An 18188-nucleotide genomic window follows, 5' to 3' on the forward strand; every position below is an offset into this window, starting at 1 on the left:
CCATATCTGTTGGGTTCCCCTCTCTGTTCACTGTTTCTGCATTGAAAGTCATCTGTCCTTGTTTACCAGTGTGCTGAAGCTTTTCCTGTCTTGTTCTATGTCTGTTCCCCATTTAAATGTTTAACTCCCAGTACCTGCTTCTCATCTTCGGCGTCGGCCCCTAAATTATGGTAGAAATGAACATGACAGAGGGGAATATGATAGAGATGATTATGATAGAGGGAATATGATAGAAGGTGTCCGCCAAAGTTTGCTCCTCTGCCTGTTCCGGTGGGGCTCGGCAGTCGTCGTCACCGGCCTGCTAGCCGCCACCGATCCCTTTTTCGTTTTCTTGTGTTTTCCTTTTTCGTCTATTTGTGTTTGCTTGATGGGCTTCCTTATTTAAAGTTAGTATACCCGCCCTTGTTCTGTGCGGGATTATTCTTGTGTTACGTTTGTGTGTTATTAGGTGTGTTCGTGCATTGGACCTGGTACCCTGTGTTTTGGGTTTGTCCTTATTTTTCCGCGCCCTTTGTTGTGGGCATTGCTTTTGGTCCCGAATTAAAGTGCACTTCTTCCTGTGGAACTCTCTGCTCTTTGCTCCTGATTCTTCCTCACACACCTAGTCCCTCGTGACAGACTCCCGCACTCCGTGATTGGAATCAGCAGAAGCAGCCGCACCACCTATCCCATCGATGGAGGAGAGGGTCCTCCATCACACCAGCATTCTCCACCAAATAGGATCGGTGAAGGATCTGATGATGGAGAGGATAGGCCGATGGGAGAGGAGTGGCCTTCCTACCTCATCTCCAGCACCCCCTCACCAGCACCTCCTACCCCTGCTACAGCATCCGACTCTGGGGCTCTGCGACTGGCGCTCTCTAGGGAGTATGATGGGACGGCGGCTGGGTGTCAGGGGTTCCTACTCCAACTAGAACTATACCTGGCGATCGTCTGTCCTACTCCCTCAGGGGAGGAGAACGGGAGCGTCCTCGTCTCCTGTCTGACGGGACGAGCCCTGGAGTGGGCAAACACAGTGTGGAATGGCCCAGACTCGGCGAGGGATCACTACCCATAGTTCACCCGCCCATTCTGAGCTGTGTTCAATCACCCACCAGAGGGTCGTGCAGCAGGTGAAAGGCTGTTCCACCTGCGACAGGAGCGTAGGAGCGCGCAGGACTTTGCCCTGGAGTTCAGGACCTTGGCCGCAGGAGCAGGGTGGAACGACAGGGCTTTGATGGACCATTTCAGATGTAGCCTCAGGGAGGATGTCCGCAGGGAGCTAGCATGGCGGGACACCACCCTCAGTTTGGATGAACTTATAGACATGTCCATTCGTCTGGACAAACCTGCTGGCTGCCCATGGGCGTCCGGAACAGGCCCTGTTGTTTCCACCCCCAGGCCCTCCTGCTCCCATCCCCATGGAGTTAGGGGGGGCTGCATCGAGGGGGACCCGGAGGAGGAGTTTCTTCCTGCACCAGTTGTGGTCGGCGAGGACACACGGCCGACCGGTGCTGGAGGAACTCGGCTGGGAGTCGGGGGGGCAGGCGGAGCACTACTCGGTCACCCCAGATGAGTCAGCACCAGACTCACCCAGAGCTTCCTGTCGGTCATATTTTTGTGTTGACCTCTTTCCCTGGGTTTTCTCCCTCTCTATAGCATAAGGCGCTAGTCGATTCATGCGCCAGCTGGGGACTTCATGGATCGTGGGCTCGCGTTAAGGCTAGGGATTCCCCTGGTGTCGTTAGATCTACCTTTCCCCGTGCACTCCTTAGATAGCCAACCATTTGGGTCAGGAGTGGTCAGGGAGGCCATGGTGCCACTGGACATGGTAACGCAGGGGGGTCATAAGGAGCAGATTACAACACCAGTGGTGTTGGGAATTCCCTGGCTAGCTCATCACAACCCGGTGATTTCCTGGCAACAGGGGGCTCTAAGAGGGTGGTCAGAGGAGTGTTCAGGCAGGTGTATAGGAGTTTCCGTTGGTGCGACTACGGTGGAGAGTCCAGACCAGGTTTCCACCGTGCTCATTCCCTCTGAATATGCCGATTTGGCTATCGCCTTCAGTAAGAGGAAGGCGACTCAATTACCACCCCATCGTCGAGGTGACTGTGCGATAGACCTCCTGGAGAACGCTACCCATTGTCCCAGGAGGAGACGATAGCTATGGAGACATATGTTACTGAATCGCTGGGACAGGGGTACATTTGGCCCTCCACATCACCTCTCTCCTCAAGCTTCTTTTTTGTGAAGAAGAAGGAGGGAGGTCTGAGCCCGTGCATTGATTATCGAGGTCTAAATTCTATCACAGTGGGGTTTAGTTACCCACTACCTCTCATCGCTACGGCTGAATCACGGGGCGCGCTTCTTCACAAAACTGGACCTGAGGAGTGCGCATAATCTGGTGCGTATCCGGGGAAGAGATGAGTGGAAAACCGCATTTAGTACTACATCTGGCCATTCTGAGTACCGCGTCATGCCATATGGGTTGAAGAATGCTCCAGCCGTCTTCCAATCCTTCGTAGACGAGATTCTCCGAGACCTGCTCGGGCAGGGAGTGGTAGTGTACATCGATGACATCCTGATCTATTCTGCCACATGCGCGGCGCACGTGTCTCTGGTGAGTAAGGAACTTGGACAACTGCTGGAGCATGACCTGTATGTCAAGGCCGAGAAATGTGTGTTCTTCAAACAGGCCGTTTCCTTCCTGGGTTATCGTATTTCTACCTCCGGGGTGGTGATGGAGTGTGACTGCGTTACAGCCGTGCGTAATTGGCTGACTCCGACCACGGTGAAAGAGGTGCAGCGGTTTTTAGGGTTTGCCAATTACTACAAAACTCCTGTGTTTTGTTCAGGTGGCTGCTCCCATTACCTCACTGATGAAGGGAGGACCGGTGCGCTTGCGTTGGTCAGCAGAGGCGGGCAGAGCTTTCAGTCGTCTGAAGGAGCTGTTCACCAATGCGCCCGTGTTGGCGTATCAGGACCCCTCTTTAGCGTTCATAGTGCAGGTGGACGCGTCCGAGGCTGGGGTCGGGGCCATGCTGTCCCAGCGCTCGGGCGTGCCACGAAAGCTCCGCCCTTGTGCCTTCTTTTCGAGGAAGCTCGGTCCGGCAGAGCGAAACTATGATGTGGGGGACCGGGAGTTGTTAGCTGTAGTCAAGGCTCTGAAGGTGTGGAGACATTGGCTTGAGGGGGCTAAGCACCCTTTTCACATCTGGACTGACCATCGTACTCTCGAGTATATCCGGGCAGCGAGGAGACTGAATCCGCGTCAGGCTAAGTGGGCCATGTTCTTTACCCGGTTTCGTTTCTCGTACCGGCCAGGCTCCCAAAAGACTAAAGCCGACGCGCTGTCCCGTCTCTATGATACCTAGGAGCGGTCCGTCGAGCCAACCCCCATCCTTCCACCTTCATGTCTCGTGGCACCTGGTAGTATGGGAGGTGGACGCGGAGATAGAGAGGGCATCACGGTTAGAGCCGGCTCCCCCTCAGTGTCCAGCAGGGGCTCAGTAAGTGCCGAGGGGGGTCCGTGATAAACTAATCTGTTGGGCTTATACTCTACCCTCCTCGGGTCATCCTGGCATCGAGAGGACAGTGCGGAGTCTTAGGGGGAGATACAGGTGGCCCAAGTTGGCTAAGGATGTGAGATTGTATGTCTCCTCCTGCTCGGTGTGCGTTCAGAGCAAGGCTCCTCGACACTTGCCTAGAGGGAAGTTACAGCCCCTCCCCGTTCCACAACGGCCGTGGACCCACTTATCGGTGGACTTCCTCACCGACCTTCCCCCGTCCCAAGGAAGTACTACGATCCTGGTCGTTGTGGATCGGTTGTCTAAGTCCTGCCGTCTCATCCCGTTGCCCGGTCTCCCTACAGCCCTGCAGACTGCGGAGGCCATGTTACCCATGTCTTCCACCTCGAGAGTAATGGGCAGGTGGAGCGAGTAAACCAGGATGTAGGCAGGTCTCTGCTGTTATATGGCCAGGACCGGCCAGGTGAGTGGGCGAGGTATGTTCCTTTGGCTGAGCTCGCTCAGAACTCCTTCCGCCACTCCTCAACGAACATGTTCCCTCTTCAGTGTGTGTTGGGCTACCAGCCGGTCTTGGCCCCATGGCATCAGAGTCAGACCGAGGCTCCTGCGGTAGAGGAATGGGTACAGCGCTCAAAGGACACCTGGAAAGCCGTCCATGTATCGCCGAGACTGGCGGGGGGACGGCAGAAGAAGAGCGCTGACCAGCACCGCAGTGATGCCCCCGTGTTCGCACTGGGGGACCGGGTCTGGCTCTCGACACGAAACCTGCCCCTCCGCCTGCCCTGCCGGAAGCTGGGGCCGCAGTGTGTGGGGCCATTTAAAGTCCTGAGGAGAATAAACGAGGTGTGTTACAGGTTACAACTTCCTACGTATTATCGTATTAACCCCTCGTTTCATGTGTCTCTCCTCAGGCTGGAGGTGGCTGGTCCCCTTCAAGAAGGTGAGGTGCTTGAGGTCCCTCCACCCCCTCTGGACATCAAGGGGTCCCCGGCATACACAGTACGTGGCATTCTGGACTCAAGACGCTGGGTGAGGGGCCTACAGTACCTCGTGGACTGGGAGGGGTACGGTCCGGAGGAGAGGTGCTGGGTACCGGTGGGGGACATTTTGGACCCTTCACTCCTGAGAGACTTCCACCGCCTCCACCCAGATTTGTGCGCCTGGCGCCTTTGTGCCCTCCGGGTCGCCCTTGAGGCCAGTGGCGGCGCTGGTCCATATTTTTCAGGGAGCTTTTGGTCCCCTGCACAAAGGAATATGATAGAGAGGAATATGATAGAAGGAATATGATAGAGATGAAATATGATGGAAGGATAGAATATGATAGAGGGAATATGATAGATAGAGGCAGGAATATGATAGAGGGAATATGATAGAGGGAATATATTTCCCAGAATATGATGGAAGGGAATATGATAGAGGGAATATGATAGAGGGAATATGATAGACCTATGATAATATGATAGAGGGAATATGATAGAGGGAATATGATAATATGATAGAGGGAAATATGAATGATAGATATGATAGAGGAATATGATGGAAGGGAATATGATAGAGGGAATATGAAGGGAATATGATAAGTGACGATTTTAGTTTGTATATCTTGGTGGGGCAAAGAAAAGAAAAAATGTTGTTGGATGCATGCCAACAAAACCACTACACAATACAACACTAAACAATACATTAATTGCACTAACGGTGAAAGATGGTGCCCACATACTGTTAGAGCCTACATAAAGCTGTCCCAACAGCTGAGTCCCAACATCAGTACAACTGCTGCACCTGGCTATCAGCAAAGCCTTGTCTGGTAGTGGAATAGTTCATTCATTCGGTGAGGCACATGGTCTGCTAACAGCTTACTTTCTTAGCTACAGTATATATATCTCTCTGCCATATTACGTCATTTATGCAGCAGCATACAATACATTTTTGGACTCACCTTGTTGTGCTGTGCTCACTTGAACAGGAAGGTGGTGCGGCTGTCCATCGTGGGAAAATTTTGTCAGCATACTTTGTTATCAAAGTCTGGTATCCTCTGGATTCATGGTGCTTTCAAGAAAACTGGGAACTCAACAACAACAAAAAAGCTTGAATCATGATGACGTCAGTGATCTTCAGGTCGTAGCTCTAGAATGAGGCCTGAGTTCGAATGTACAATTCTGAGCTGGATGAAAGTTCAAAGCGTATTTTCCCAGTCGTAGCTCATTTTTCCCGAGTTCCCAGATGTCTTGAACTTACTAAAGTCAGATTTTGCAGTTGCGAGTTAACAGTTGTTTTGAGCGCGGCACAAATAATGCTTCATTGACAGCATGGCCAATGTTGAATGTTTATGATTTTAAACTTGGACAAGAGACCCTTAAGCTTAGACTTGGGACGACACAGCCACTCCAGTGAATAGCAGGCTAATGATTGCATTGCAAGGCTTGCAGTTAGCCACAGTTAGCCACTGATTCCTCCCAAACCACTCATTGTTGAGTCCAATGGCCAATGAGCACCGATACGTTTTATCTAAAATTAACAAATCAAAATATATTATACTTTTGAGATTCTTCAAAGTTGCCACCCGTTGCCTTGATGTCAGCTTTGTACACTTTTGGTGATCTCTCAACCAGCTTCACCTGGAATGCTTTTCCAACAGTCTTGAAGGAGTTCCCACATATGCTGAGCACTTGTTGGCTGCTTTTCCTTCACTCTGTGGTCAAACTCATCCCAAACCACCTCAATTGGGTTGAGGTCGGGTGATTGTGGAGGCCAGGTCATCTGATGCAGCACTCATCACTCTCCTTCCTGTTCAAATAGCCCTTACACAGCCTGGATGTGTGTTGGGTCATTGTCCTGTTGAAAACAAATGAGAGTTCCACTAAGTGCAAACCAGATGGGATGGCGGATCGTTGCAGAATGCTGTGGTAGCCATGCCGGTTAAGTGTGCTTGAATTCTAAATAAATCCCAGACAGTGTCACCAGCAAAGCACCTCCATACCATTACACCTCCTCCATGCTTCACGCTGGGAACTACATTTGCGGAGATCATCCATTCACCTACTCTGCATCTCACAAAGACACAGCGGTTGGAACCAAAATCTCAAATTTGGACTGATCAGACAAATGGACAGATTTCCACTGGTATAATGTCTATTGCTTGTGTTTCTAGGCCCAAGCAAGTCTCTTCTTATTATTGGTGTCCTTTAGTAGTGGTTTCTTTGCAGAAATTTGACCATGAAGGACTGATTCATGCAGTCTCCTCTGAACAGTTGATGTTGAGATGTGTCTGTTACTTGAACTCTGTGAAGCATTTCTTTGGAATGCAATTTATGAGGCTGGTAACTCTAATGAACGTATCCTCTGCAGCAGAGGTAACTCTGGGTCTTCCTTTCCTGTGGCGGTCCTCATGAGAGCCAGTTTCATCATGGCCTTGATGTCGGCAGGGTAGTGGTTAGAGCGGTGGACTAGTAACCGGAAGGTTGCAAGTTCAAACCCCCGAGCTGACAAGGTACAAATAAATCTGTTGTTCTGCCCCTGAACAGGCAGTTAACCCACTGTTCCTAGGCCGTCATTGAAAATAAGAATTTGTTCTTAACTGACTTGCCTGGTTAAATAAAGGTAAAAAAAAAAAAAAAAAAAAAAAAATAGCGCTTGATGGTTCTTCAAATCAAATCAAAGTTTATTTGTCACGTGCGCTGAATACAACAGGTGTAGAGCTTGTGAAATGCTTGGCTCTAACCAATAATGCAAGAAAGGTATTAGGTGAACAATAGGTAAGTAAAGAAATAAAACAACAGTAAAAAGACAGTGAAAAATAACAGTAGGCTATAAAAGTAGCGCTACATACCTGTTAGTCAGGCTGATTGAGGTAGTATGTACATGTAGATATGATTAAAGTGACTGTGCATATATGATGAACAGAGAGTAGCAGTAGCGTAAAATAGGGGTTGACTGGTGGAGGGTGGCGGGACATAATGCAGATAACCCGTTTTGCCAATGTGTGGGCGCACTGGTTGGTCGGGCCAATTGAGGAAGTATGTACATGAATGTATATTTAAAGTGACTGTGCATATATGATAAACACAGAGTAGCAGCAGCGTACAAGAGGGGTTGGGGGGGAACTGTCAAAGTTCTTGACATTTTCCTGATTGTCTGATCTTCATGTCTTAAAGGAATGATGGACTGTCATTTCTCTTCGCTGTTTTGAACTGTTCTTGCCATAATATGGATTTTTTTTTTAAGTGCACCTGTGATGAAAATTACAGGCCTCTCTCATCTTTTTAATTTGGAGAACTTGCACAATTGGTGGCTGACTAAATACTTTCCCCCCCACTGTATGTGTTATTTCATAGTTTTGATGTATTCACTATTATTCTACAATGTAGAAAAAAAGAGAAAAAAACCTTGAATGAGTAGGTGTGTCCAAACGTTTGACTGGTAAACATTGACATTAGTGGTAGGCTGAGATCAAACAAATAACCTAAGTAAACCTGGATGCTAGTTGTGATATCTAAAACATATTGACTTTGAATTAGTCAAAACACCTGTATTATGAATGGTCAACCATTTGAAATGAGGTAGAGCATTTTATTTGAATAAAAAATGTGGTTACATGGATTCAATGCAAATATCAGTTATGACTGTGCTGCATAGGCTAAAAAAGTGAATTGTTCCAGCATTTGACTACACATGAGAGCTTCTGTGGGTAGTCATGGCAATGAGGCCTTCATTGTGACATCACAAGATTCTGATTCTGGGAGGTTAACTGTTGTACAGACAAACAGAACAGTGTAAAGGTACTGATTCAACTAACTACTGACAGATTATTAATGTCCTATTTCATTAGAGAGAGAGAGAACACACTGCTTACTGGAGAGGTAGGTTGTAATATAACTTACTGTATAACTATGTTTCTGTAGAATAACTACTTTTCAAATTACTTGTGTACTTATATGACCTTTCATTTAGGCCTAACATGCAATCATGGTGACAAGTGAAACTGTTGACGAGAGACAGTTTGTTTGAATCCAATTTTTATGAGAAAATGGTTCATCCTGACACCTGAGATGACATGTTAGTTGTTGTAGTGAGCCAGGCTAATGGCAAATGCATTATATTGATGAAAGAGAACCCTCTCTCTGTTAATAACAACTGATATTGTAATCAATTATCTGAATAAATATGTACCAAAAGGGAAGGTTATGTAAAAAAACAAGTCGACCTACCTAATTTGTAGTTGCTATATTGCTAATGAAAATCAGTTTTTCTTAAATGAATGGTCATCCATTTCAAATGGTTGAATTGATCTTTACTCTTTACATGAAGGTGCACACAGGGGCACTCAAAGAGAAGACTGGAGTGTTTACCTCCTTGTTTTATACAATATATGAAACTGTACAATAAGTTAGGTCTTGCATGGATACAGAGTCATTTTCTACCCCAAACCTTTTTTGAATGATATGATATAAGTGATTAGTGTGTTTTGTGAAAACCAGGCCCAATATGGAGGAGTGGGGGGGGGGGTGAAAATGACTGGATAAGGCTCAGTAGTAACGTACAGAGGGAGACTGAAGTTTTCTTTTTAAAGTCTGTGTTGTGCTTTGTCATCTCCAATGGCAACGCCTTGCATCACAATGATGATGTCATAAAGGATATTGTGCACATAATGATAGGAAAGGCAAAAATTTGATTCATTTGAACTTGGTCGAGTTTCAGGTAGCCAAATTTTTACTTGTAATTCAGATAGGCCTATTGCGTAATCATCTCTGGATCAGGATTGTCACTTGCTTCATTGTAAGTAAATGGGAAGAAAATGTGTGCACATTGTAAAGAGATGCATTATTCTTTGGTGAGCAACACGCCACTTACTACAACGTGTATTTTTTTCAGAGTTATTGTTAGCTAGGAGGAAGACATGGAGGGTTCAATGCTGACACAGAGGAGGGCTGAGTGTCAGTTGAAGGAAAGGGAGATCCAGACAGACTACATGATGGAGCTGGGAGCCAGGTTGGCTCTGGTGAGACAGATCCAGAGGGAGCAGGAGAAGGAGATGAAGAGGATTTGGTTTGAGACGAGGAAAATGCCAAGCCTGATTGAGGAGGTAACAAGACCAACTTTGACAAAGTTGACTAGAGTTCTATTGAACAATATTGATTAAAGCAAATACATGTCAATATCCGGGCAAAATGATATGCCATGAATTGTAAGCTAACAATATTTTGTCTGACATCTTTTCTTGTGTTGTATCGTGTCTGTCTCTCTGTTTGAGTATTGTTATGGACATAGTCCTCAGTTCCTATGGTTGTCTTAAATAAATAAAAATAACTAGACCAAGCAATCTCTCGTAGACCTTCATATCAGGATTATATGGTTGTCCCACCTTAAGTTGAATGCACTAACTGTAAGTCGTTCTGGGTAAAAGCATCTGCTAGATGTCTAAAATGTCAAATGTTATGCTGGGTGTGGGGCATGTATTTTTACAATTAGTTGACCCATTGGCTAGAAGACCCAGGGTTGGTACAGACTGGTGCAGAGCATCTGAGAGGACACTAGATATATACAGTGCCTTTGGAAAGAATTCGGACACCTTGACTTTTCTACCTTTTTTACGTAATAGCCTTATTTTAAAATTAATTGAATATATGCAAATTCTCAGCAATCTACAAACAATACCCCATATTGACAAAGTAAATACCGTTTGTTAGAAATGTTGAAATACCTTTTTTACGTAAGTATTCAGACCCTTTGCTATGAGACTGTAAATTATCTCATGTTCATCCTGTTTCCACTAATCATCCTTGAGATGTTTCTGCAACATGACTGGAATCCACCAGTTGTATTTTCAACTGATTGGACATGATTTGGAAAGGCACACACCTGTCTATATAAGGTCCCACAGTTGACAGTTCATGTCAGAGCAAACAACAAACCATGAGGTTGAAGGAATTCTCCGTAGAGCTCCGAAACAGGATTGTGTCGAGGCACAGATCTGGGGAAGGGTACAAAACCTCTCCTCAACATTGAAGGTCCCCAAGAACGCACTGTTCTCCATCATTCTTAAATGGAAGATGTTTGGAACCACCAAGACTCTTCCTAGAGCTGACCGCCCAGCCAAACTGAGCAATCGGGGAGAAGGGCCTTGGTCAGGGAGGTGACCAAGAACCAGATGGTGACTCTGACAGAGCTCTAGATTTCCTCTGTGGAGATGGGAGAACCTTCCAGAAGGACAATCATCTCTGCAGCACTCCATCAATCAGGCCTTTAAGGTAGAGTGGCCAGATGGAAGCTACTCCTCAGTAGAAGGCACATGACAGCCTGCTTGGAGTTTGCCAAAAGGCACCTGAAGTCTCTCAGACCATGAGAAACAAGATGCTCTGGTCTGATGAAATCAAGATTGAACTCTTTTGCCCCAATGCCAAGGGTCACATCTGGAGTAAATCTGCCACCACCCCTTCGGTGAAGCATGGTGGTGGCAGCATCATGCTGTGGGGATGTTTTTCAATTGCAGGGAATGGGAGACTAGTCAGGATCTAGGCAAAGATGAACAGAGCAAAGTACAGAGAGATCCTTGATTACAACCTGCTCCAGAACAATCAGGACCTCAGAGTATGGTGAAGAGTCACCTTCCAACAGAACAATGACCCTATGTACATAGCCAAGACAACGCAGAAGTTTCTTCGGGACAAGTCTCTGAATGTCCTTTATTGGCCCATCCAGAGACTGGACTTGTACCTGATCGAACATCTCTGGAGAGACCGGAAAATAGCTGTGCAGAAAATCTCCCCATCCAACCTAACTTGGATTCTCCTAAGATTGGGAGAATTCCCCAAACACAAGATTCCAAGCTTGTAGCTTAATACCCAAGAAGATTCTATGCTAAAATCGCTGCCAAAGGTGCTTCAACAACGTACTGAGTAAAGGGTCTGGATACTTATGTAAATGTGATATTTCACATTTTCTTTGTAATGAATTTGGAACAATTCTGTTTTTGCTTTGCCATTATGGGCTATTGTGTGTAGATTGAAAAAACGATTTATTAAATTTTTGAATTAGGCTGTAAGGTAACAAAATGTGGAAAAAGTGAAGGGGTCTGAATACTTTCTGAAGAAACTGTGTATGTGATGTATAAGTAAATAGCGTTGACTCATAAAGTATGTATGTCGTGAATGTGATCACTTTCAACATGTCTGTTTCTTTTCTCCCGCAGAATGTGATAGATGTGACCAACCGTCCACTCACTGAGTTCATGGCTCCCTGTATTGACTCCCTCCCACCGCTGGCTTTCACCAATCGGAGGCCTATACCAACCATGTTACGTCCCCCCTCTCAATTGGCCATACGCGCTCAGGATGCACAGCGGTTCATTGTATTTTCATACTTTGTCCCTGCTGAGTGCCCAGTTGCCACAGAGGCCACAGCAGATGTATCTACTGGTAAAAGAGAGGACTTATTGACAGATACACATCTTTCCTCAATGCTGCATCGATACCTGCCACACTTCTTTAACGATGACTCCATTCCACCACAGCAGACAGTAGAGGGAACCACTGAGCTCTCAGTTGCTCCAGTGGCAATATCTAATATAAAGGAAGAGGACAGATTCTATCCTTTCTCCCTCCCACCACTGGCTCAGCGGTTCGTTGGCAATTCATTAATTGTCCCAGGAACCTCCCAGCCTGCTGTTTCAGCCACAGAGTGCCGAGTTGCCAAAGAGGCCACTGCAGACACAGCCACTGTCAAGAGAGAGAACCGATGGGCAGCCAGAAGTCTTCCTTCAGTGCTGCCTCCATGCCTGCCACCAGTCTTTGACGATGACTTCAAGCCTACAGAGCAGACAGTAGAGGATGCCTATGAGGTCTCAGGTGCTACAGAGAACACTTCAGGCACAGCTACTGTTGATGGAGTGGACAGATCAACAGCTAAATGCCCTGTCCCAATGCTGCCTCCAAGTCTGCCACCTGTCTTTGACAATGACTACAAACTGCCAGAGGAGGCAGTAGAGGGAACCAACAAGTGTCCAGTCGCCAGTGAATCTGTCGCTTCCGTGTCCGCTGTCCTCCAAGAGGAGTTTTCAGCTGATAAGAGTCTTCCTGCACCCGCAGCACTGCCTCTATGGCTGCCCTGCACCCACAGCATTGACCACAAACAGCTATGGGAGAAAGTTGAGGACAACACAGAGTTCTCAGTAGACAAAGAAGCAACTGTTGCCATTTACACTTGGGAAGATAAAAGTCCTTCAGTTCTGCCATGCATCCACAACAACAACGACCACCAACTGCCAGAGGAGACAGTTGAGGACAACACAGAGTGCTCAGTTGACACCGAGGCAAGTGCAGTTGCATCCACTGTTAAGAGAGAGGAATTGACTTGTGATAAAAGCCCTGTCCGAGCAATTCCTCCAATCCTGGGATGCATCCATGACAAGGACCACAAGGAGGAGGTGAGACAGATGGAGGGATTGAAGCGTGAGGCGGACTGTGCCCATTCCAAGAGCTCCAATGGGATGCCTTCATCAGAGAGAGCAGAGACCATCCTTGGAAGAGTGGGCTTTCTGGTCATGAACCACATGCAGAAAATCCCATTTTTGAAGATGAAGGAAAAAGAGAAAAATAAGAAACTGCATAAGAAGTTGAAAGATGACGAGAAAGAGAGAAAGGAGAAGAAAAACAAGGAGGAGGAGAACAAAAAGAGGGAGAAGAAAGAGATGAATGAGAGAGAGAAAGAGCAGAAGAAAGTCATGAAGGCTGAGAAAAAGAGGGAGAAGTTAGAACAGAAAAAGAGAGAGAAGGAAAGAAAAGAGAAGGAAAAGGCAGAGAAAAAGAGGTTAGAGGGGCTGATGAAGATGCATAATCACATGATGAAAGACAGGATTAAGAAAGAGAAGAAGTGTTCTGAGGAGCTGAAAAAGAGAGAGAAAGCTCAAGCTGAGTTCTTGGAGATGGAGAGAAAGATTCAAGAAAAGGAGGAGAAGAAGAGAGAAAAGATGAGGAAAGAGGAGAGGAAGAGACTAGAGAAGAAGAAAAAGAGGGAGCCAGCTGGAGGTGGAACTGAGAGGGTGATAGAAGAGCAGGGAAAGGATGAAAGCTTGAAGATGGATGAGTAGACTGGGTATTAGAGAGAGAGAGCAGGGCGGGATACTGTATTTTTGCATGCAATGAAAAATGCAATAAAAAAAATCTATAAAAAAGGTTTACTCTCTGTTTGATTTTTGTCAAGGCATACTGTATAACACAGTATAAACACAATGTTTACATTTCACAAATCTGGGGACTGTTGCACTGTTAAAATGTTGAATTCCAAATCTACCCGATGGAGCGGAGCTATTCTGAGATGAGGAGGATGGAAAGGGAGTGGGAGTGGATGGAGGGTAGAGCGGAGTTTGTTAGAGGAAATTGATAGAGATGAATATGATAGAGATGAATATGATAGAGAGGAATATGATAGAGGGGAATATGATAGAGAGGAATATGGTACAGATGAATATGCTAGAGAGGAATATGATATTTTATTAATTTGATTTAATTGAACATTTATTTAACTAGGCAAGTCAGTTAAGAACAAATTTTGATTTACAATGACGGCCTACCAAAAGGTAAAAGGCCTTCTGCGGGGATGGGGACTTGGAGTAAAAATATAAATATAGGACAAAACACACATCACAACAAGAATGACAACAGAACACTACATAATGATAGACCCAACACGACAACATAGCACGGCAGCAACACATGACAACACAACATGGTTGCAACAGAACCTGACAACAACATGGAGGCAACACAACATGTTAGCAGAACAAAACAGGGCACAAACATTGTAAGGCACAGAAAACAACAAAAAACACAAGAAGGTAGGGACAACAATACATCACTCAAAGCTGCCATAGAGGGAATATGATAGAGGCACATGATAGAGGGGAATATGACTAAGGGAGAAATAGAGGATAGAGGGAATATGAGGAATATGAATAGAGAGGAATATGAAATATGAGAGGATATATAGAGGAATGATAGAGAATATGATAGAGAATAAATATGATAGAGGAATATGATATATGAGAGAATATGATATATGATATTAGAGGGAATACTATAGAGGGAATATGATATAGAGTCATAAGAGGGGAATATGATATAGAGTCATACGATAGGGAATATGATAGAGTGGAATATGACAGAGGGAATATGATAGAGTGAATATGATAGAGAGGAATATGAAAGAGAGGATTACAATAGAAGGGAATATGACAGAGGGGAATATGATAGAGGGAAAAATGATAGAGGGTAATATGATATATAATAAATATGATAGAGGGTAATATGATATTTAAGGAATATGATAGACAGAAATATGATAGAGATTGAAATGATAGAGGGAATATGTGTCACTCCTGCTACCTATCTTCCCCCCCTGTCTGTCGAGGGCGTCAAGCTCCCCAGCATTGATCGCTTCTGTCATCATCAATTCTCACACCTGCCTTCCCCCATCTTGCGGGTCAGCGATTATTGTTCTCACCTGGACTCAATCACCTCGATCATTACCTTCCCCATATCTGTCTGGTTCCACTCTCTGTTCCCTGCTTCTGTATTGATTGTCATATGTCCTTGTTTACCAGTGTGCTGACACTGTTCCTGTCTTGTTCTATGTCTGTTCACAATTAAATGTTTGACTCCCCGTACCTGCTTTTCATCTCCAGTGTCGGTCCTTAAAACATGATAGAGGGAAAACGATAGAGGGGAATATGATATAGTTGAAAATGATAGAGAGGAAAATGACAGAGAAGAAAATGACAGAGAGGAATTTTATAGAGGGGAATATGATAGAGGGGAATATGATTAACGGAATATGATATAGTTGAAAATGCTAGAGGGGAATATGATAGCAAGGAAAATGATAGAGATGAACATGATAGAGGGGAATATGATATAGATGATTATGATAGAGGCGAATATGATGTAGAGGGGAATATGAATGAGAGGAATATGATATAGGGGAATATGATAGAGGGAATATGATAGGGAGGAATATGATACAGGGGAATATGATAGAGGGAATATGATTGAGAGGAATATGATATTGGGAAAATGATAGAGAGGATCATGATAGAGGGGAATATGATAGAGGGAAAATGATAGAGGGGAATATGATAGAGGGATTATGATAGAGGCGAATATGATAGAGGGAATATGATAGAGGTGAATATGATAGAGGGGAATATGATAGAGGTGAATATGATAGAGGGGAATATGATAGAGAGGAATATGATAGAGGGGAATTTGACAGTGGGGAAAATGAAAGAGAGAATATGATATATAATAAATATGATAGAGGGTAATATGATAGAGTGTAATATGATATTTAAGGAATATGATAGACAGGAATATGATAGAGAGGGAAATGATAGAGGGAATATGATAGAGAGGAATATGAATGAGAGGAATATGATATAGGGGAATATGATATAGGGGAATATGATAGAGGGAATATGATAGAGAGGAATATGATTGAGAGGAATATGATATAGGGGAATATGATATAGGGGAATATGATGGAGGGAAATATGATAGAGGGGAAATGATAGAGGGGAATATGATAGAGGGAAAATGTGTCACTCCTGCTCACCTGCCTCTGTCAGAACCTTCTCTGTCGCCCCCATATCTGTTGGGTTCCCCTCTCTGTTCCACTGTTTCTGCATTGAAAGTCATCTGTCCTTGTTTACCAGTGTGCTGAACTGTTCCTGTCTTGTTCTATGTCTGTTCCCACATTTAAATGTTTGACTCCCAGTACCTGCTTCTCATCTTCGGCGTCGGAATAAATTATGGTAGAAATGAACATGACAGAGGGGAATATGATATAGATGATTATGATAGAGGGAATATGATAGAAGGTGTCCGATAAAGTTTGCTCCTCTGCCTGTTCGGGTGGGGCTCGGCAGTCGTGATCACCGGCCTGAGCCGCCACCGATCCCTTTTTTTCGTTTTCTTTTGTTTTCCTTTTTATGACCTGTATGATGGGCTTCCTTATTTAAAGTGTATACCCGCCCTTGTTTTGTGCGGGATTATTCTTGTGTTACGTTTGTGTGTTATTAGGTGTGTTCGTATTATGGAGGATAATGATAGAGATTGATAGAGGGAATATGATTATGAGAGGAAATATGATAGAGAAAATGAAAGAAAATATGATATTTAGAGGGGTAATATGATAGAGGGCTATATGATATTTAAGGAATATGATAGACCAGAGCTCCCCAATATGATAGAGGGTCATATGATTCTCACAGAATCCCCATCTTGCGGTCAGGAATATTGATAGAGGGAATAATGATAGAGGGAATATGATATCTGTCTGGTTCCATATGATAGAGCTTCTGGAATATGATAGAGTTTACCATGATAGACAGTTCCTGAATATGATGTTCAGAGATTAAATGTTTGAATATGATCTCCAGAGGGTCCTTAATATGATAGAGGGAAAATGATAGAGGGAATATGATATAGAGAATATGATGAGGGAATATGATAGAATATGATTCCCAGAATATGATAGGAATATGATAGAAAATGGGAGAATATGATAGAGGGAATATGATAGAAGGAATATGATAGAGAGGAATATGATAGAGGGAATATGATAGAGGGAATATGATAGAGGGGAATATGATAGAGGGAAATATGATAGAGGGAATATGATATGAATATGATAGAGGAATATGATAGAGGGGAATATGATAGAGGGAATATGATCGGACCAAAATGATGTGGGGAATAATTTCCCCAATATTTAATGAATATGATACAGGGAATATGATAAAACAATATGATACAGAACGGAATATGATACAGCCTATATGATTACAAAACATGATAGAGGAAAATGATAGAGACAAAACATGATAGAGGGAATATGATAGAAAAATGATAGAGGGGAATATGATAAGGAGAATATGATAGATTGAGAATATGATCAGGCAACCATAGACTTTGGTGAACATGATAGAGCCACAATCCCAAAACCTACGAAAAACCCCAATACACAAAATATGACAAAAATATGAACCCATGATAGAGGGGAATTTGACAGTGGGGAAAAATAAATAAAGAAATATGAACTAAGACCAGGGCGTGAAATATGATAGAGGAATATGATAGAGAGGAATATGAATGAGAGGAATATGATATAGGGGAATATGATAGAGGGAATATGATAGAGGGAATATGATAGAGAGGAATATGATAGAGAGGAATATGATAGAGGGAATATGATATAGGGAATATGATGGAGGGAAATATGATAGAGGGAAAATGATAGAGGGGAATATGATAGAGGGAAAATGATAGAGGGGAATATGTGTCACTCCTGCTCACGTCTGTCGTTACCTTCCCCATATCTGTTGGGTTCCCCTCTCTGTTCACTGTTTCTGCATTGAAAGTCATCTGTCCTTGTTTACCAGTGTGCTGAAGCTGTTCCTGTCTTGTTCTATGTCTGTTCCCCATTTAAATGTTTAACTCCCAGTACCTGCTTCTCATCTCCGGCGTCGGACCCTAAATTATGATAGAAATGAACATGACAGAGGGGAATATGATAGAGATGATTATGATAGAGGGAATATGATAGAAGGTGTCCGCCAAAGTTTGCTCCTCTGCCTGTTCGGGTGGGGCTCGGCAGTCGTCGTCACCGGCCTGCTAGCCGCCACCGATCCCT

General features: G+C 44.5%; 1 protein-coding gene across 1 annotated transcript in view; it reads left to right on the forward strand.

Moving 5' to 3' along the window:
- The window catches only part of LOC121838781 (ATP-binding cassette sub-family C member 4-like), a 12718-nt gene extending 9226 nt beyond the window's left edge, over positions 1–3492 (forward strand). The window contains exons 7-8 of the mRNA XM_042324990.1: positions 646–890; positions 3413–3492. Of these exons, the coding sequence (XP_042180924.1) occupies positions 646–890; positions 3413–3492 (325 nt within the window). The remainder of the gene's footprint in view (positions 1–645; positions 891–3412) is intronic.
- The last annotated feature ends 14696 nt before the right edge of the window (positions 3493–18188 follow it).

The sequence above is a fragment of the Oncorhynchus tshawytscha genome, linkage group LG07, assembly GCF_018296145.1.
Source record: "Oncorhynchus tshawytscha isolate Ot180627B linkage group LG07, Otsh_v2.0, whole genome shotgun sequence".
NCBI lineage: Eukaryota > Metazoa > Chordata > Actinopteri > Salmoniformes > Salmonidae > Oncorhynchus > Oncorhynchus tshawytscha.